At 50.1% G+C, this 20,730-nt stretch overlaps 1 protein-coding gene across 1 annotated transcript in view; it reads left to right on the top strand.

Annotated features, from left to right (window-relative positions):
* MUC2 (mucin 2, oligomeric mucus/gel-forming) overlaps positions 1 to 20,730 on the top strand; it is a 78,320-nt gene that overhangs the window by 31,466 nt on the left and 26,124 nt on the right. The window contains exons 35-48 of the mRNA XM_032690376.1: positions 2,272 to 2,511; positions 3,455 to 3,694; positions 4,635 to 4,826; positions 6,010 to 6,588; positions 7,957 to 8,196; positions 9,148 to 9,339; positions 10,403 to 10,642; positions 11,583 to 11,822; positions 12,766 to 13,005; positions 13,946 to 14,185; positions 15,129 to 15,368; positions 16,309 to 16,500; positions 17,684 to 18,262; positions 19,631 to 19,870. Coding sequence (XP_032546267.1) covers positions 2,272 to 2,511; positions 3,455 to 3,694; positions 4,635 to 4,826; positions 6,010 to 6,588; positions 7,957 to 8,196; positions 9,148 to 9,339; positions 10,403 to 10,642; positions 11,583 to 11,822; positions 12,766 to 13,005; positions 13,946 to 14,185; positions 15,129 to 15,368; positions 16,309 to 16,500; positions 17,684 to 18,262; positions 19,631 to 19,870 — 3,894 coding nt within the window. The remainder of the gene's footprint in view (positions 1 to 2,271; positions 2,512 to 3,454; positions 3,695 to 4,634; positions 4,827 to 6,009; positions 6,589 to 7,956; positions 8,197 to 9,147; positions 9,340 to 10,402; positions 10,643 to 11,582; positions 11,823 to 12,765; positions 13,006 to 13,945; positions 14,186 to 15,128; positions 15,369 to 16,308; positions 16,501 to 17,683; positions 18,263 to 19,630; positions 19,871 to 20,730) is intronic.

Raw genomic sequence — 20,730 nt, 5'->3', positions numbered from 1 at the left:
CATCGACATCCTCTCCAACTCCTGAAGGTATGTTCCCTATACCAATAATTCCCACCAAAATCCCTCTGCCTCCAACTGCAGAACCAACAAATGATTCTGTGGCTCTGTTGTCATTTTTTTCTTTTTATGGGAGAAATGGTGTTGAGTGAGCACCTGCATTTGTGCATCTGTATGGGATCAAGGATGGGTGTAATTGCTGGGCATCTGCTGGAACAGCCTGTACCCAAAGCTGGCTCTTGGGCTGGCTGCTTGAGAAGGTACAAAGATTCAGGGGTCCTGGATAGAAGGTCTTGGCTTCCCTGATTGTACAGGGCTCCAAGGAGATATTTCATCCTGGTGCCCAGCTTAGACAAATGCTGAACGGGTGGGAAAACTTCCTTTTGCTGCTGTTGGACCCTGTGCTTCCGCTGTCAAGAATATAGTCATTGTGCCCGTGGTGTGCAATTGGAGCAGAGCTTGGTATTGTGGCACTCTAATTTCAACACTGTTTGGGCACAGCTGTGTAGATTTTCTGCCTTTCTCCTCATTGTTTGCCCTGGGAATAGTTTCACTCTGCAGGCTGCCACTTGATGTGAACTGTGGTCTTTAGCTGATATGATCCACTAGTACTCTGGTCCTTCATCAGAGTGACATCACTCTACAGGGAAATCCCATGAAAATCAGGCAGGAACATATTTCCTTCCCTGGCCAAAGCTTCCACTCTCAGCTCTTACTGCAGGATTTAATGGGGTGTTTAGGTAATGACGAAGAGATAGAAAACCTCAGCCAGATCAAAAGCATTACTCCATCCATCTCCTACCTATTGGTAGATCTTTCTGATTTTGTGAGAAGCACCTTCCAGCACCATCCCTAGCCTCTTTGCCAGGAAAGGAGGGTCATGACCTTGTCTGTGTGCAGATTTTCAAGGAGTCTTCTTTCTGGGGCTAGAAAGGAAGGGCTACCGATAGAGGCCTTTCATGTGACAAGAGTGAGCTGACCTCATTCCACCTGTGGCAGCTGTCTAACATGCAATTTCTGTTCAGTGCATATTGAATCTCACTCATGCATCTTGTACCTCTGTCTGTTTTCTCTGTGCCTGCTGTTTCTAACAGGCCCAGGCTCATCGACACCGAGCACGGCATCCCCTTCAACAGGATCAACAACCACTCCCACTGCAAGACCAGGGGAGACTTCCACCAGCACTGCCAGCACCACGGTGCCCCCCATCAGCACCACCAGCAGCAGCACCCTGGGGACAACTGCAATTCCTATTGAATCACCAACACCCACCCCAACTACTTCAAGCACGTCCACACCCACACCAACATTCACCACCACCGTACCACCTCCAGGTACTTCTCTGATCGGGGCTCTTGTGTGTTTCCTTGTTGTGAGAGAAATGGAGGTGTGGATGCATCTCCATTTGTGCCTCTCCGTGGGATCAGGGATGGGTGTAACTGTTGGGCATCTGGTGAAATAACTGGTGCCTTAAGCTGGCCTTTCAGCTGGCTATTTCATTTGGAACATGGATTCAGGGCTTCTGGGGAGAAAATTAAGTCAGTGGACCCATGGTGTGCAATTGGAGCGGGGCTTCATTTTTTGGCACTGGCATTTTTGGTGTTTTCACAGAGCTGTGCAGAATTTCTTTCCTTTCTCTTCATGCATTCCCTGTCCCTAGTAATGGTTGGCAGTGGTTGTAGATGTAGAAAGGAAGGATTCTCCTGGCAGGCGTTTGGGAACAGTTTCACCCTGCAGACTGCTGCTTGACGTGAACTGTGGTCTTTGGCTGATGACATCCAGCAGAGCTCTGGGAAGCCCTTCATCAGGCTGACATCAGACTACAGGGAAATCCCATGAAAATCAGACAGGAACATATCCCTGTGCATAGTTCCTTTGCTGACCAGACCTTCTCCTCAGTGCTTACTCCGTGACTTAGCGAGATGTTTATGTAATGAGGCAGATACAGAAAGCCCCATCATGATCCAAAGCCCTGCTCTTGAATATTGGCTGGTCTTTCTGCTTTTGTGAGAAGCACCTTCCAGTACCGTCCCTAGTATCTCTGCTAGGAGAGGAGGGCCATGACCCTGTCTGTGCACAGATTTGGAAGGAGTCTTCTTTCTGGGGCCAGAAAGGAAGGGCTACTGATAGAGACCTTTGATGTGCCAAGAGTGAGCTGACCTCTTTCCATTTGTGGCAGCTGCCTAACATGCTATTTCTGTTCAGAGCATATGGAGTCCTGCTCACGCATCTTGTGCCTTTGTCTCTTTTCTCTGTGCCTGCTGTTTCTAACAGGCCCAGGCTCATCGACACCAAGCACAGCATCCCCTTCAACAAAATCAACAACCACTCCCACTGCAAGACCAGTGGAGACTTCCACCAGCACTGCCAGCACCACGGTGCCCCCCACCAGCACCACCAGCAGCAGCACCCCACGGACAACAACTGTTCCTGGCTCATCAACAACACCCATCTCAACTACTTCAAGCACATCTCTGCCAACACCACCATACACCACCACCCTACCAACTCCAGGTACTTCTGCATTCTGTGCTCTTGAATATTCCATTGATTTTGGAAAAGTGGAAGTCCATAATCACGTCCATTTTGCCACTGTATGGGATTGTGGATAGGTATAGATGGTGGGCATGCACTGAAACAGCCCATGCCCAAAGGAAATCTTGCTTTTCCTGCTGTTAGACGTCATCCCTCAGTGGTGAGAATGTAGTCACTGGAGCTGTGGTGTGCAATTGGAGTGGAACTTTTTCTTGTGGCACTGTCATTTCAGGTGCTTTTGGGGAACAACTCTGCAGACCTTCTTCCCTACCCCCTCTTTGTCCTGTCACTGCTAATGGTTGGCAGTGGTTCTAGATGTAGGAAGGAAGGATTCTCCTGGCAGGCTTTTGGGAACAATTTCACTGCACACTGCCACTAGATGTGAACTGCAGTCTTTGGCTGATGAGATCCATTAGAATTCTCGGAGGCCTTACATCAGGGGGGCAATGAGCCAGAAGAATATCGCATGATAATTAGGCAGGAACATATTCCTGTGCATATTTGGTTCTCTGGCCACACCTTCCCCTCTCTGCTCTTACTCCTAGAGTTAGTGAGATGTTGTAGGTGATGTGGCCGAGAGAGAATGATCAAGCCAGATCCAAAGCGTTACTCCTCCTCATCTCTTGCCTATTGGCAAGAGGTCTTTGTGCTTTTGTGAGAAGCGCCTTCCAGTATCATCTGTAGTCTCTCTGGTAGGAGAGGAGGGCCATGACCCTGTCTGTGTATGGATTTGCAAGGAGTCTGCTTCCTGGGGCCAGAATGGAAGGGCTACTGATAGAGGCCTTTCACGTGCCAAGAGTGGGCTGACCTCTTTCCATTTGTGGCAGCTGCCTCATATGCAATTTCTGTTCAGTGTGTGTGGAGTCCCACTCATGCATCTTGTGCCTTTGTCTGTTTTCTCTGTGCCTGCTGTTTCTAACAGGCCCAGGTTCATCGACACCAAGCACGGCATCCCCTTCAACAGGATCAACAACCACTCCCACTGCAAGACCAGGGGAGACTTCCACCAGCACTGCCAGCACCACGGTGCCCCCCATCAGCACCACCAGCAGCAGGACCCCAAGGACAACAACTGTTCCTGGCTCATCAACAACACCCATCTCAACTACTTCAAGCACATCTGTGCCAACACCAACATACACCACCACCGTGCCACCTCCAGGTACTTCTCTGATCGGGGCTCTTGTGTGTTTCCTTGTTGTGAGAGAAATGGAGGTGTGGATGCATCTCCATTTGTGCCTCTCCGTGGGATCAGGGATGTGTGTAACTGTTGGGCATCTGGTGAAATAACTGGTGCCTTAAGCTGGCCTTTCAGCTGGCTATTTCATTTGGAACATGGATTCAGGGCTTCTGGGGAGAAGATTAAGTCAGTGGACCCATGGTGTGCAATTGGAGCGGGGCTTCATTTTTTGGCACTGGCATTTTTGGTGTTTTCACAGAGCTGTGCAGAATTTCTTTCCTTTCTCTTCATGCATTCCCTGTCCCTAGTAATGGTTGGCAGTGGTTGTAGATGTAGAAAGGAAGGATTCTCCTGGCAGGCGTTTGGGAACAGTTTCACCCTGCAGACTGCTGCTTGACGTGAACTGTGGTCTTTGGCTGATGACATCCAGCAGAGCTCTGGGAAGCCCTTCATCAGGCTGACATCAGACTACAGGGAAATCCCATGAAAATCAGACAGGAACGTATCCCTGTGCATAGTTCCTTTGCTGACCAGACCTTCTCCTCAGTGCTTACTCCGTGACTTAGCGAGATGTTTATGTAATGAGGCAGATACAGAAAGCCCCATCATGATCCAAAGCCCTGCTCTTGAATATTGGCTGGTCTTTCTGCTTTTGTGAGAAGCACCTTCCAGTACCGTCCCTAGTATCTCTGCTAGGAGAGAAGGGCCATGACCCTGTCTGTGCACAGATTTGGAAGGAGTCTTCTTTCTGGGGCCAGAAAGGAAGGGCTACTGATAGAGGCCTTTGATGTGCCAAGAGTGGGCTGATTTCTTTCCATTTGTGGCAGCTGCCTAACATGCTATTTCTGTTCAGAGCATATGGAGTCCCACTCATGCATCTTGTGCCTTTGTCTGTTTTCTCTGTGCCTGCTGTTTCTAACAGGCCCAGGCTCATCGACACCAAGCACGGCATCCCCTTCAACAGGATCAACAACCACTCCCACTGCAAGACCAGTGGAGACTTCCACCAGCACTGCCAGCACCACGGTGCCCCCCTTCAGCACCACCAGCAGCAGCCCCCCAGGGACAACCACAACTGTTCCTGGATCAACAACATCCTCTCCAACTCCTGAAGGTATGTTCCCAATACCAATAATTCCCAGCAAAACCCTTCTGCCTCCAACTGCAGAACCAACAAATGATTCTGTGGCTCTGTTGTCATTTTTTGTATTGCTGTGGGAGTAATGAAGGCCTAAGAGCACCTGCATTTGTGCATCTGTATGGTATCAGAGATGGAGGTAATTGCTGGGCATCTGCTGAAACAGCCTGTGCCCAAAGTTGGCTCTTGGGCTGGCTACTTGAGAAGGTACAAAGATTCAGGGGTCCTGGATAGAAGGTCTTGGCTTCCCTGATTGTACAGGGCTCCTAGGAGATATTTCATCCTGGTGCCTCGTTTAGACAGATGCTGAACTGGTGGGCAGTCTTACTTTTGCTGCTGTTGGACCCTGTCCTTCTGCTGCCAAGAATAGTCATTATACCCATGGTGTGTAATTGGAACAGGGCTTGGCTGTGTGGCACTGTCATTTCCATCCCTCTTTGGGCACAGGCCGTGTAGACTTTCTTCCAGTTTTTGGCCCATGTTGTCTCTGTAGCCGTTGCTCCCACTTACCTGCAGTTCTGGCTATAGGAAACTTTGAAGGTTTTCCCCCTCAGGGTCTGGGGAAACGATTTCAGTATGGAGGTAGCCCCTTTCTATGTACACAAGCTCTGTGCCGCTGGGTTCTCCCAGTGGTGCCATTAGTGCTTGTCTCTGGCTGTCTGTGCACTGCTGGGCAGCAGCTGATGTTTTAGCAGCAACATCTGCCCTGCGTCTCCTTTCCCTGAGTTCACACCCATTCCAGTGTCTGTTTTCTCCCTGAGACAGGGAGGTGGTGCACGTGGTACAAGAAGCTGAGAGAGTGGTGTTAGTCCCTGCTTAGTCCTGCTCTGCCTCATGAGTGGCTCTTATGTGAGTGGCTCCTGCACATGAGAGGCCAAACGAAGCAATGTTGACCGAGCTGCGAGGGGTAGACCCATAGCTCGGCAGTGCCTGTGTCCTGATTTGTGCCCAGAGTGGTTTGTAGGGCACATAAGGGTAGGCCTCCCCACACAAGTGAGCTTTGTTGTGACCAGGACTGGCTGACTGCTGTGGCAGTGTCTGATGGGTGCTGCTGTGTGCAGTGGATGCCCAGAGCCCCACCCATGGGTGAGCAGGTGCTCCCAGCTTGTTGTCTCTGTTCTGTCTGTTTCTAATTGTTCATCTTGTTGTTGCCTCCCAGGCTGTGAGTGCATCTGGACGGACTGGATTGATGTGAGTTACCCGGATAGTTCTGACAGAAACAGTGGTGACTACGAAACACTGGAGAATATTCACAAGGTCAACCCTTCCTGGGTCTGTGCAAAAGTTGAGAATATTTCATGCAGAGCAGAGAAATTCCCCAACGTTCCCATTGCAGATTTAGGGCAGATCGTGGAATGCAGTGTTAACACAGGACTCATCTGTAACAATAGAGATCAGCACATAGGAGGTATAATACCTCAGCCAGTCTGCCTGAATTACGAGATTAGTGTGTGCTGCACCCCCGACAAACCAGAGTGTCTTCCACCTCATACCCCAAGCACGACAACATCTACAACGAGCAGCGTAATCTCTTCAACAATATCCACAACTGCTTCAACATCAGTGCCAACAGAGACTCCCAGCACGATCACCAGCACCACGGTGCCCCCCAGCAGCACCACCAGCAGCAGCACCCCAGGGACAACTACAACAGTTCCTGTCTCCTCAACACCCACCCCAACTACTTCAAGCACATCCACGCCCACACCAACATTCACCACCACCGTACCACCTCCAGGTACTTCTCTGATCGGGGCTCTCATGTGTTTCCATGCTATGGGAGAAATGAAGGTCCCTGGGCACCTCCACTTTTGCTTCTGGGTGGGATTGGAGATGGGATTAATTGCTGTGCATCCCCTTGAAATAGCCTGTGCCCAAAGCTGGCTCTCGGGTTGGCTGCTTCAGAAGTGTTGAGGATTCAGGGGTCCTGGGGAGAAGGTCTTGGCTTCCAGGGCTCTGAGGAGGGGTTTCATCCTGGTGCTCAGCTTAGAGAAATGCTGAGCTGATGGGAAATCTTGCTGTTGCTGCTGTTGGACATTGTTGTTCAGCTGGCGAGAACACGTCAGTGGACCCACAGTGTGCAACTGGAGCATGGCTGCGTTTTGTGGCACTGGCATTTCACGTGCTGTTTGTGCAGAGCTGCGCAGACTTTCTTCCCTTTGTCCTCCTGCTCTGCAGTGTCAGTGCTAGTGACTGGCTGTGGTTATAGATATAGGAAGGAAGGATTCCCCTGGCAGGCTTTTAGGAACTGTTTCACTCTGCAAACTACCACTTGCTGTGAACTGTGGTTTTTGGTTGATGCTTTGGCTGAAGAGATCCACTAGAATTCTGGGAAGCCCTTCATCAGACTGACATTAAATGACAGGGAAATCCCATGGCAATCAGGCAGGAACATATTCACAGAATCAGTTAGGTTGGAAAAGATCTCTGAGATCATTGAGTCCAACCTATGACCCAACACCACTGTGTCAATTTGGCCATGGCGCTAAGTGCCACATCCAGTCTTTCCATAACACTACCAGGGATGGTGACTCCACCACTTTCCTTGGGTCGCCATTGCAATGTCTAATCACCCATTCTGTGAAGTAATACCTACTAATGTTCAATCTAAGCTTTCCGTGGCTCAGCTTGAGACTATGTCCTCTCGTCCTGTCAGGACATTTGTCATCTCGTTCCTGTACAGAGTTCCTTCCTTGGCCACACCTTCCTCTCTTAGCTCTCATTTCATGAGTTAGTGAGATGTCGTAGGTAATGAGGCAGACGTAGAATGCCCAAGCCAAACTGAAAGCATTACTCCTCCTCATCTCTTGCCTATTGGCAAGAGGTCTTTGTGCTTTTGTGAGAAGCACCTTCCAGCATCATCTGTAGTCTCTTTGGTAGGAGAGGAGGGCCATGACCCTGTCAGTGTATGGATTTGCAAGGAGTCTGCTTCCTGGGGCCAGAATGGAAGAGCTACTGATAGAGGCCTTTCATGTGCCGAGAGTGGGCTGACCTCTTTCCATCTGTGGCAGCTGCCTAACATGCAATTTCTGTTCAGTGTGTGTGGAGTCCCACTCATGCATCTTGTGCCTTTGTCTGTTTTCTCTGTGCCTGCTGTTTCTAACAGGCCCAGGTTCATCGACACCAAGCACGGCATCCCCTTCAACAGGATCAACAACCACTCCCACTGCAAGACCAGGGGAGACTTCCACCAGCACTGCCAGCACCACGGTGCCCCCCATCAGCACCACCAGCAGCAGCACCCTGGGGACAACCACAATTCCTATTGAATCACCAACACCCACCCCAACTACTTCAAGCACGTCCACACCCACACCAACATTCACCACCACCGTACCACCTCCAGGTACTTCTCTGATCGGGGCTCTTGTGTGTTTCCTTGTTGTGAGAGAAATGGAGCTGTGGATGCATCTCCATTTGTGCCTCTCCGTGGGATCAGGGATGGGTGTAATTGTTGGGCATCTGGTGAAATAACTGGTGCCTTAAGCTGGCCTTTCAGCTGGCTATTTCATTTGGAACATGGATTCAGGGCTTCTGGGGAGAAGATTAAGTCAGTGGACCCATGGTGTGCAATTGGAGCGGGGCTTCATTTTTTGGCACTGGCATTTTTGGTGTTTTCACAGAGCTGTGCAGAATTTCTTTCCTTTCTCTTCATGCATTCCCTGTCCCTAGTAATGGTTGGCAGTGGTTGTAGATGTAGAAAGGAAGGATTCTCCTGGCAGGCGTTTGGGAACAGTTTCACCCTGCAGACTGCTGCTTGACGTGAACTGTGGTCTTTGGCTGATGACATCCAGCAGAGCTCTGGGAAGCCCTTCATCAGGCTGACATCAGACTACAGGGAAATCCCATGAAAATCAGACAGGAACGTATCCCTGTGCATACTTCCTTTGCTGACCAGACCTTCTCCTCAGTGCTTACTCCGTGACTTAGCGAGATGTTTATGTAATGAGGCAGATACAGAAAGCCCCATCAAGATCCAAAGCACTGCTCTAGCCAATCTCTTGAATATTGGCTGGTCTTTCTGATTTTGTGAGAAACACCTTCCAGCATCATCTGTAGTCTCTTTGCTAGGAGAGAAGGACCATGACCCTGTCTGTGCACAGATTTGGAAGGAGTCTTCTTTCTGGGGCCAGAAAGGAAGGGCTACTGATAGAGGCCTTTGATGTGCCAAGAGTGGGCTGACCTCTTTCCATTTGTGGCAGCTGCCTAACATGCAATTTCTGTTCAGTGTGTTTGGAGTCCCACTCATGCATCTTGTACCTCTGTCTGTTTTCTCTGTGCCTGCTGTTTCTAACAGGCCCAGGCTCATCGACACCAAGTACGGCATCCCCTTCAACAGGATCAACAACCACTCCCACTGCAAGACCAGGGGAGACTTCCACCAGCACTGCCAGCACCACGGTGCCCCCCATCAGCACCACCAGCAGCAGCACCCTGGGGACAACCACAACTGTTCCTGGATCATCGACATCCTCTCCAACTCCTGAAGGTATGTTCCCTATACCAATAATTCCCACCACAATACCTCTGCCTCCAACTGCAGAGCCAACAAATGATTCTGTGGCTCTGTTGTCATTTTTTTCTTTTTATGGGAGAAATGGTGTTGAGTGAGCACCTGCATTTGTGCATCTGTATGGGATCAAGGATGGGTGTAATTGCTGGGCATCTGCTGGAACAGCCTGTACCCAAAGCTGGCTCTTGGGCTGGCTGCTTGAGAAGGTACAAAGATTCAGGGGTCCTGGATAGAAGGTCTTGGCTTCCCTGATTGTACAGGGCTCCAAGGAGATATTTCATCCTGGTGCCCAGCTTAGACAAATGCTGAACGGGTGGGAAAACTTCCTTTTGCTGCTGTTGGACCCTGTGCTTCCGCTGTCAAGAATATAGTCATTGTGCCCGTGGTGTGCAATTGGAGCAGAGCTTGGTATTGTGGCACTCTAATTTCAACACTGTTTGGGCACAGCTGTGTAGATTTTCTGCCTTTCTCCTCATTGTTTGCCCTGGGAATAGTTTCACTCTGCAGGCTGCCACTTGATGTGAACTGTGGTCTTTAGCTGATATGATCCACTAGTACTCTGGTCCTTCATCAGAGTGACATCACTCTACAGGGAAATCCCATGAAAATCAGGCAGGAACATATTTCCTTCCCTGGCCACAGCTTCCACTCTCAGCTCTTACTGCAGGATTAATGGGGTGTTTAGGTAATGACGAAGAGATAGAAAACCTCAGCCAGATCAAAAGCATTACTCCATCCATCTCCTACCTATTGGTAGATCTTTCTGATTTTGTGAGAAGCACCTTCCAACACCATCCCTAGCCTCTTTGCCAGGAAAGGAGGGTCATGACCTTGTCTGTGTGCAGATTTTCAAGGAGTCTTCTTTCTGGGGCTAGAAAGGAAGGGCTACCGATAGAGGCCTTTCATGTGACAAGAGTGAGCTGACCTCATTCCACCTGTGGCAGCTGTCTAACATGCAATTTCTGTTCAGTGCATATTGAATCTCACTCATGCATCTTGTACCTCTGTCTGTTTTCTCTGTGCCTGCTGTTTCTAACAGGCCCAGGTTCATCGACACCAAGCACAGCATCCCCTTCAACAGGATCAACAACCACTCCCACTGCAAGACCAGGGGAGACTTCCACCAGCACTGCCAGCACCACGGTGCCCCCCATCAGCACCACCAGCAGCAGCACCCTGGGGACAACTGCAATTCCTATTGAATCACCAACACCCACCCCAACTACTTCAAGCACGTCCACACCCACACCAACATTCACCACCACCGTACCACCTCCAGGTACTTCTCTGATCGGGGCTCTTGTGTGTTTCCTTGTTGTGAGAGAAATGGAGGTGTGGATGCATCTCCATTTGTGCCTCTCCGTGGGATCAGGGATGGGTGTAACTGTTGGGCATCTGGTGAAATAACTGGTGCCTTAAGCTGGCCTTTCAGCTGGCTATTTCATTTGGAACATGGATTCAGGGCTTCTGGGGAGAAAATTAAGTCAGTGGACCCATGGTGTGCCATTGGAGCGGGGCTTCATTTTTTGGCACTGGCATTTTTGGTGTTTTCACAGAGCTGTGCAGAATTTCTTTCCTTTCTCTTCATGCATTCCCTGTCCCTAGTAATGGTTGGCAGTGGTTGTAGATGTAGAAAGGAAGGATTCTCCTGGCAGGCGTTTGGGAACAGTTTCACCCTGCAGACTGCTGCTTGACGTGAACTGTGGTCTTTGGCTGATGACATCCAGCAGAGCTCTGGGAAGCCCTTCATCAGGCTGATATCAGACTACAGGGAAATCCCATGAAAATCAGACAGGAACATATCCCTGTGCATAGTTCCTTTGCTGACCAGACCTTCTCCTCAGTGCTTACTCCGTGACTTAGCGAGATGTTTATGTAATGAGGCAGATACAGAAAGCCCCATCAAGATCCAAAGCCCTGCTCTTGAATATTGGCTGGTCTTTCTGCTTTTGTGAGAAGCACCTTCCAGTACCGTCCCTAGTATCTCTGCTAGGAGAGGAGGGCCATGACCCTGTCTGTGCACAGATTTGGAAGGAGTCTTCTTTCTGGGGCCAGAAAGGAAGGGCTACTGATAGAGACCTTTGATGTGCCAAGAGTGAGCTGACCTCTTTCCATTTGTGGCAGCTGCCTAACATGCTATTTCTGTTCAGAGCATATGGAGTCCTGCTCACGCATCTTGTGCCTTTGTCTCTTTTCTCTGTGCCTGCTGTTTCTAACAGGCCCAGGCTCATCGACACCAAGCACAGCATCCCCTTCAACAAAATCAACAACCACTCCCACTGCAAGACCAGTGGAGACTTCCACCAGCACTGCCAGCACCACGGTGCCCCCCACCAGCACCACCAGCAGCAGGACCCCACGGACAACAACTGTTCCTGGCTCATCAACAACACCCATCTCAACTACTTCAAGCACATCTCTGCCAACACCACCATACACCACCACCCTACCAACTCCAGGTACTTCTGCATTCTGTGCTCTTGAATATTCCATTGATTTTGGAAAAGTGGAAGTCCATAATCACGTCCATTTTGCCACTGTATGGGATTGTGGATAGGTATAGATGGTGGGCATGCACTGAAACAGCCCATGCCCAAAGGAAATCTTGCTTTTCCTGCTGTTAGACGTCATCCCTCAGTGGTGAGAATGTAGTCACTGGAGCTGTGGTGTGCAATTGGAGTGGAACTTTTTCTTGTGGCACTGTCATTTCAGATGCTTTTGGGGAACAACTCTGCAGACCTTCTTTCCTACCCCCTCTTTGTCCTGTCACTGCTAATGGTTGGCAGTGGTTCTAGATGTAGGAAGGAAGGATTCTCCTGGCAGGCTTTTGGGAACAATTTCACTGCACACTGCCACTTGATGTGAACTGCAGTCTTTGGCTGATGAGATCCATTAGAATTCTTGGAGGCCTTACATCAGGGGGGCAATGAGCCAGAAGAATATCACATGATAATTAGGCAGGAACATATTCCTGTGCATATTTGGTTCTCTGACCACACCTTCCCCTCTCTGCTCTTACTCCTAGAGTTAGTGAGATGTTGTAGGTGATGTGGCCGAGAGAGAATGATCAAGCCAGATCCAAAGCGTTACTCCTCCTCATCTCTTGCCTATTGGCAAGAGGTCTTTGTGCTTTTGTGAGAAGCGCCTTCCAGCATCATCTGTAGTCTCTTTGGTAGGAGAGGAGGGCCATGACCCTGTCTGTGTATGGATTTGCAAGGAATCTGCTTCCTGGGGCCAGAATGGAAGGGCTACTGATAGAGGCCTTTCACGTGCCAAGAGTGGGCTGACCTCTTTCCATTTGTGGCAGCTGCCTCATATGCAATTTCTGTTCAGTGTGTGTGGAGTCCCACTCATGCATCTTGTTCCTTTGTCTGTTTTCTCTGTGCCTGCTGTTTCTAACAGGCCCAGGTTCATCGACACCAAGCACGGCATCCCCTTCAACAGGATCAACAACCACTCCCACTGCAAGACCAGGGGAGACTTCCACCAGCACTGCCAGCACCACGGTGCCCCCCATCAGCACCACCAGCAGCAGCACCCTGGGGACAACTGCAATTCCTATTGAATCACCAACACCCACCCCAACTACTTCAAGCACGTCCACACCCACACCAACATTCACCACCACCGTACCACCTCCAGGTACTTCTCTGATCGGGGCTCTTGTGTGTTTCCTTGTTGTGAGAGAAATGGAGGTGTGGATGCATCTCCATTTGTGCCTCTCCGTGGGATCAGGGATGGGTGTAACTGTTGGGCATCTGGTGAAATAACTGGTGCCTTAAGCTGGCCTTTCAGCTGGCTATTTCATTTGGAACATGGATTCAGGGCTTCTGGGGAGAAAATTAAGTCAGTGGACCCATGGTGTGCCATTGGAGCGGGGCTTCATTTTTTGGCACTGGCATTTTTGGTGTTTTCACAGAGCTGTGCAGAATTTCTTTCCTTTCTCTTCATGCATTCCCTGTCCCTAGTAATGGTTGGCAGTGGTTGTAGATGTAGAAAGGAAGGATTCTCCTGGCAGGCGTTTGGGAACAGTTTCACCCTGCAGACTGCTGCTTGACGTGAACTGTGGTCTTTGGCTGATGACATCCAGCAGAGCTCTGGGAAGCCCTTCATCAGGCTGATATCAGACTACAGGGAAATCCCATGAAAATCAGACAGGAACATATCCCTGTGCATAGTTCCTTTGCTGACCAGACCTTCTCCTCAGTGCTTACTCCGTGACTTAGCGAGATGTTTATGTAATGAGGCAGATACAGAAAGCCCCATCAAGATCCAAAGCCCTGCTCTTGAATATTGGCTGGTCTTTCTGCTTTTGTGAGAAGCACCTTCCAGTACCGTCCCTAGTATCTCTGCTAGGAGAGGAGGGCCATGACCCTGTCTGTGCACAGATTTGGAAGGAGTCTTCTTTCTGGGGCCAGAAAGGAAGGGCTACTGATAGAGACCTTTGATGTGCCAAGAGTGAGCTGACCTCTTTCCATTTGTGGCAGCTGCCTAACATGCTATTTCTGTTCAGAGCATATGGAGTCCTGCTCACGCATCTTGTGCCTTTGTCTCTTTTCTCTGTGCCTGCTGTTTCTAACAGGCCCAGGCTCATCGACACCAAGCACAGCATCCCCTTCAACAAAATCAACAACCACTCCCACTGCAAGACCAGTGGAGACTTCCACCAGCACTGCCAGCACCACGGTGCCCCCCACCAGCACCACCAGCAGCAGCACCCCACGGACAACAACTGTTCCTGGCTCATCAACAACACCCATCTCAACTACTTCAAGCACATCTCTGCCAACACCACCATACACCACCACCCTACCAACTCCAGGTACTTCTGCATTCTGTGCTCTTGAATATTCCATTGATTTTGGAAAAGTGGAAGTCCATAATCACGTCCATTTTGCCACTGTATGGGATTGTGGATAGGTATAGATGGTGGGCATGCACTGAAACAGCCCATGCCCAAAGGAAATCTTGCTTTTCCTGCTGTTAGACGTCATCCCTCAGTGGTGAGAATGTAGTCACTGGAGCTGTGGTGTGCAATTGGAGTGGAACTTTTTCTTGTGGCACTGTCATTTCAGGTGCTTTTGGGGAACAACTCTGCAGACCTTCTTCCCTACCCCCTCTTTGTCCTGTCACTGCTAATGGTTGGCAGTGGTTCTAGATGTAGGAAGGAAGGATTCTCCTGGCAGGCTTTTGGGAACAATTTCACTGCACACTGCCACTAGATGTGAACTGCAGTCTTTGGCTGATGAGATCCATTAGAATTCTCGGAGGCCTTACATCAGGGGGGCAATGAGCCAGAAGAATATCGCATGATAATTAGGCAGGAACATATTCCTGTGCATATTTGGTTCTCTGGCCACACCTTCCCCTCTCTGCTCTTACTCCTAGAGTTAGTGAGATGTTGTAGGTGATGTGGCCGAGAGAGAATGATCAAGCCAGATCCAAAGCGTTACTCCTCCTCATCTCTTGCCTATTGGCAAGAGGTCTTTGTGCTTTTGTGAGAAGCGCCTTCCAGTATCATCTGTAGTCTCTCTGGTAGGAGAGGAGGGCCATGACCCTGTCTGTGTATGGATTTGCAAGGAATCTGCTTCCTGGGGCCAGAATGGAAGGGCTACTGATAGAGGCCTTTCACGTGCCAAGAGTGGGCTGACCTCTTTCCATTTGTGGCAGCTGCCTCATATGCAATTTCTGTTCAGTGTGTGTGGAGTCCCACTCATGCATCTTGTGCCTTTGTCTGTTTTCTCTGTGCCTGCTGTTTCTAACAGGCCCAGGTTCATCGACACCAAGCACAGCATCCCCTTCAACAGGATCAACAACCACTCCCACTGCAAGACCAGGGGAGACTTCCACCAGCACTGCCAGCACCACGGTGCCCCCCATCAGCACCACCAGCAGCAGCACCCTGGGGACAACCACAATTCCTATTGAATCACCAACACCCACCCCAACTACTTCAAGCACATCTGTGCCAACACCAACATACACCACCACCGTGCCACCTCCAGGTACTTCTCTGATCGGGGCTCTTTTGTGTTTCCTTGTTGTGAGAGAAATGGAGGTGTGGATGCATCTCCATTTGTGCCTCTCCGTGCGATCAGGGATGGGTGTAACTGTTGGGCATCTGGTGAAATAACTGGTGCCTTAAGCTGGCCTTTCAGCTGGCTATTTCATTTGGAACATGGATTCAGGGCTTCTGGGGAGAAGATTAAGTCAGTGGACCCATGGTGTGCCATTGGAGCGGGGCTTCATTTTTTGGCACTGGCATTTTTGGTGTTTTCACAGAGCTGTGCAGAATTTCTTTCCTTTCTCTTCATGCATTCCCTGTCCCTAGTAATGGTTGGCAGTGGTTGTAGATGTAGAAAGGAAGGATTCTCCTGGCAGGCGTTTGGGAACAGTTTCACCCTGCAGACTGCTGCTTGACGTGAACTGTGGTCTTTGGCTGATGACATCCCGCAGAGCTCTGGGAAGCCCTTCATCAGGCTGACATCAGACTACAGGGAAATCCCATGAAAATCAGACAGGAACGTATCCCTGTGCATACTTCCTTTGCTGACCAGACCTTCTCCTCAGTGCTTACTCCGTGACTTAGCGAGATGTTTATGTAATGAGGCAGATACAGAAAGCCCCATCATGATCCAAAGCCCTGCTCTTGAATATTGGCTGGTCTTTCTGCTTTTGTGAGAAGCACCTTCCAGTACCGTCCCTAGTATCTCTGCTAGGAGAGAAGGGCCATGACCCTGTCTGTGCACAGATTTGGAAGGAGTCTTCTTTCTGGGGCCAGAAAGGAAGGGCTACTGATAGAGGCCTTTGATGTGCCAAGAGTGGGCTGATTTCTTTCCATTTGTGGCAGCTGCCTAACATGCTATTTCTGTTCAGAGCATATGGAGTCCCACTCATGCATCTTGTGCCTTTGTCTGTTTTCTCTGTGCCTGCTGTTTCTAACAGGCCCAGGCTCATCGACACCAAGCACGGCATCCCCTTCAACAGGATCAACAACCACTCCCACTGCAAGACCAGTGGAGACTTCCACCAGCACTGCCAGCACCACGGTGCCCCCCATCAGCACCACCAGCAGCAGCCCCCCAGGGACAACCACAACTGTTCCTGGATCAACAACATCCTCTCCAACTCCTGAAGGTATGTTCCCAATACCAATAATTCCCAGCAAAACCCTTCTGCCTCCAACTGCAGAACCAACAAATGATTCTGTGGCTCTGTTGTCATTTTTTGTATTGCTGTGGGAGTAATGAAGGCCTAAGAGCACCTGCATTTGTGCATCTGTATGGTATCAGAGATGGAGGTAATTGCTGGGCATCTGCTGAAACAGCCTGTGCCCAAAGTTGGCTCTTGGGCTGGCTACTTGAGAAGGTACAAAGATTCAGGGGTCCTGGATAGAAGGTCTTGGCTTCCCTGATTGTACAGGGCTCCTAGGAGATATTTCATCCTGGTGCCTCGTTTAGACAGATGCTGAACTGGTGGGCAGTCTTACTTTTGCTGCTGTTGGACCCTGTCCTTCTGCTGCCAAGAATAGTCATTATACCCATGGTGTGTAATTGGAACAGGGCTTGGCTGTGTGGCACTGTCATTTCCATCCCTCTTTGGGCACAGGCCGTGTAGACTTTCTTCCAGTTTTTGGCCCATGTTGTCTCTGTAGCCGTTGCTCCCACTTACCTGCAGTTCTGGCTATAGGAAACTTTGAAGGTTTTCCCCCTCAGGGTCTGGGGAAACGATTTCAGTATGGAGGTAGCCCCTTTCTATGTACACAAGCTCTGTGCCGCTGGGTTCTCCCAGTGGTGCCATTAGTGCTTGTCTCTGGCTGTCTGTGCACTGCTGGGCAGCAGCTGATGTTTTAGCAGCAACATCTGCCCTGCGTCTCCTTTCCCTGAGTTCACACCCATTCCAGTGTCTGTTTTCTCCCTGAGACAGGGAGGTGGTGCACGTGGTACAAGAAGCTGAGAGAGTGGTGTTAGTCCCTGCTTAGTCCTGCTCTGCCTCATGAGTGGCTCTTATGTGAGTGGCTCCTGCACATGAGAGGCCAAACGAAGCAATGTTGACCGAGCTGCGAGGGGTAGACCCATAGCTCGGCAGTGCCTGTGTCCTGATTTGTGCCCAGAGTGGTTTGTAGGGCACATAAGGGTAGGCCTCCCCACACAAGTGAGCTTTGTTGTGACCAGGACTGGCTGACTGCTGTGGCAGTGTCTGATGGGTGCTGCTGTGTGCAGTGGATGCCCAGAGCCCCACCCACGGGTGAGCAGGTGCTCCCAGCTTGTTGTCTCTGTTCTGTCTGTTTCTAATTGTTCATCTTGTTGTTGCCTCCCAGGCTGTGAGTGCATCTGGACGGACTGGATTGATGTGAGTTACCCGGATAGTTCTGACAGAAACAGTGGTGACTACGAAACACTGGAGAATATTCACAAGGTCAACCCTTCCTGGGTCTGTGCAAAAGTTGAGAATATTTCATGCAGAGCAGAGAAATTCCCCAACGTTCCCATTGCAGATTTAGGGCAGATCGTGGAATGCAGTGTTAACACAGGACTCATCTGTAACAATAGAGATCAGCACATAGGAGGTATAATACCTCAGCCAGTCTGCCTGAATTACGAGATTAGTGTGTGCTGCACCCCCGACAAACCAGAGTGTCTTCCACCTCATACCCCAAGCACGACAACATCTACAACGAGCAGCGTAATCTCTTCAACAATATCCACAACTGCTTCAACATCAGTGCCAACAGAGACTCCCAGCACGATCACCAGCACCACGGTGCCCCCCAGCAGCACCACCAGCAGCAGCACCCCAGGGACAACTACAACAGTTCCTGTCTCCTCAACACCCACCCCAACTACTTCAAGCACATCCACGCCCACACCAACATTCACCACCACCGTACCACCTCCAGGTACTTCTCTGATCGGGGCTCTCATGTGTTTCCATGCTATGGGAGAAATGAAGGTCCCTGGGCACCTCCACTTTTGCTTCTGGGTGGGATTGGAGATGGGATTAATTGCTGTGCATCCCCTTGAAATAGCCTGTGCCCAAAGCTGGCTCTCGGGTTGGCTGCTTCAGAAGTGTTGAGGATTCAGGGGTCCTGGGGAGAAGGTCTTGGCTTCCAGGGCTCTGAGGAGGGGTTTCATCCTGGTGCTCAGCTTAGAGAAATGCTGAGCTGATGGGAAATCTTGCTGTTGCTGCTGTTGGACATTGTTGTTCAGCTGGCGAGAACACGTCAGTGGACCCACAGTGTGCAACTGGAGCATGGCTGCGTTTTGTGGCACTGGCATTTCACGTGCTGTTTGTGCAGAGCTGCGCAGACTTTCTTCCCTTTGTCCTCCTGCTCTGCAGTGTCAGTGCTAGTGACTGGCTGTGGTTATAGATATAGGAAGGAAGGATTCCCCTGGCAGGCTTTTAGGAACTGTTTCACTCTGCAAACTACCACTTGCTGTGAACTGTGGTTTTTGGTTGATGCTTTGGCTGAAGAGATCCACTAGAATTCTGGGAAGCCCTTCATCAGACTGACATTAAATGACAGGGAAATCCCATGGCAATCAGGCAGGAACATATTCACAGAATCAGTTAGGTTGGAAAAGATCTCTGAGATCATTGAGTCCAACCTATGACCCAACACCACTGTGTCAATTTGGCCATGGCGCTAAGTGCCACATCCAGTCTTTCCATAACACTACCAGGGATGGTGACTCCACCACTTTCCTTGGGTCACCATTGCAATGTCTAATCACCCATTCTGTGAAGTAATACCTACTAATGTTCAACCTAAACTTTCCGTGGCTCAGCTTGAGACTATGTCCTCTCGTCCTGTCAGGACATTTGTCATCTCGTTCCTGTACAGAGTTCCTTCCTTGGCCACACCTTCCTCTCTTAGCTCTCATTTCATGAGTTAGTGAGATGTCGTAGGTAATGAGGCAGACGTAGAATGCCCAAGCCAAACTGAAAGCATTACTCCTCCTCATCTCTTGCCTATTGGCAAGAGGTCTTTGTGCTTTTGTGAGAAGCACCTTCCAGCATCATCTGTAGTCTCTTTGGTAGGAGAGGAGGGCCATGACCCTGTCAGTGTATGGATTTGCAAGGAGTCTGCTTCCTGGGGCCAGAATGGAAGAGCTACTGATAGAGGCCTTTCACGTGCCGAGAGTGGGCTGACCTCTTTCCATCTGTGGCAGCTGCCTAACATGCAATTTCTGTTCAGTGTGTGTGGAGTCCCACTCATGCATCTTGTGCCTTTGTCTGTTTTCTCTGTGCCTGCTGTTTCTAACAGGCCCAGGTTCATCGACACCAAGCACGGCATCCCCTTCAACAGGATCAACAACCACTCCCACTGCAAGACCAGGGGAGACTTCCACCAGCACTGCCAGCACCACGGTGCCCCCCATCAGCACCACCAGCAGCAGCACCCTGGGGACAACCACAATTCCTATTGAATCACCAACACCCACCCCAACTACTTCAAGCACGTCCACACCCACACCAACATTCACCACCACCGTACCACCTCCAGGTACTTCTCTGATCGGGGCTCTTGTGTGTTTCCTTGTTGTGAGAGAAATGGAGCTGTGGATGCATCTCCATTTGTGCCTCTCCGTGGGATCAGGGATGGGTGTAATTGTTGGGCATCTGGTGAAATAACTGGTGCCTTAAGCTGGCCTTTCAGCTGGCTATTTCATTTGGAACATGGATTCAGGGCTTCTGGGGAGAAGATTAAGTCAGTGGACCCATGGTGTGCCATTGGAGCGGGGCTTCATTTTTTGGCACTGGCATTTTTGGTGTTTTCACAGAGCTGTGCAGAATTTCTTTCCTTTCTCTTCATGCATTCCCTGTCCCTAGTAATGGTTGGCAGTGGTTGTAGATGTAGAAAGGAAGGATTCTCCTGGCAGGCGTTTGGGAACAGTTTCACCCTGCAGACTGCTGCTTGACGTGAACTGTGGTCTTTGGCTGATGACATCCAGCAGAGCTCTGGGAAGCCCTTCATCAGGCTGACATCAGACTACAGGGAAATCCCATGAAAATCAGACAGGAACGTATCCCTGTGCATACTTCCTTTGCTGACCAGACCTTCTCCTCAGTGCTTACTCCGTGACTTAGCGAGATGTTTATGTAATGAGGCAGATACAGAAAGCCCCATCAAGATCCAAAGCACTGCTCTAGCCAATCTCTTGAATATTGGCTGGTCTTTCTGATTTTGTGAGAAACACCTTCCAGCATCATCTGTAGTCTCTTTGCTAGGAGAGAAGGGCCATGACCCTGTCTGTGCACAGATTTGGAAGGAGTCTTCTTTCTGGGGCCAGAAAGGAAGGGCTACTGATAGAGGCCTTTGATGTGCCAAGAGTGGGCTGACCTCTTTCCATTTGTGGCAGCTGC

This window comes from Chiroxiphia lanceolata, chromosome 6, assembly GCF_009829145.1.
Source record: "Chiroxiphia lanceolata isolate bChiLan1 chromosome 6, bChiLan1.pri, whole genome shotgun sequence".
Classification (NCBI taxonomy): Eukaryota; Metazoa; Chordata; class Aves; order Passeriformes; family Pipridae; genus Chiroxiphia; species Chiroxiphia lanceolata.
Note: the sequence above shows the minus strand (reverse complement) of the source record. Positions and strands in the feature narration are given on the sequence as shown.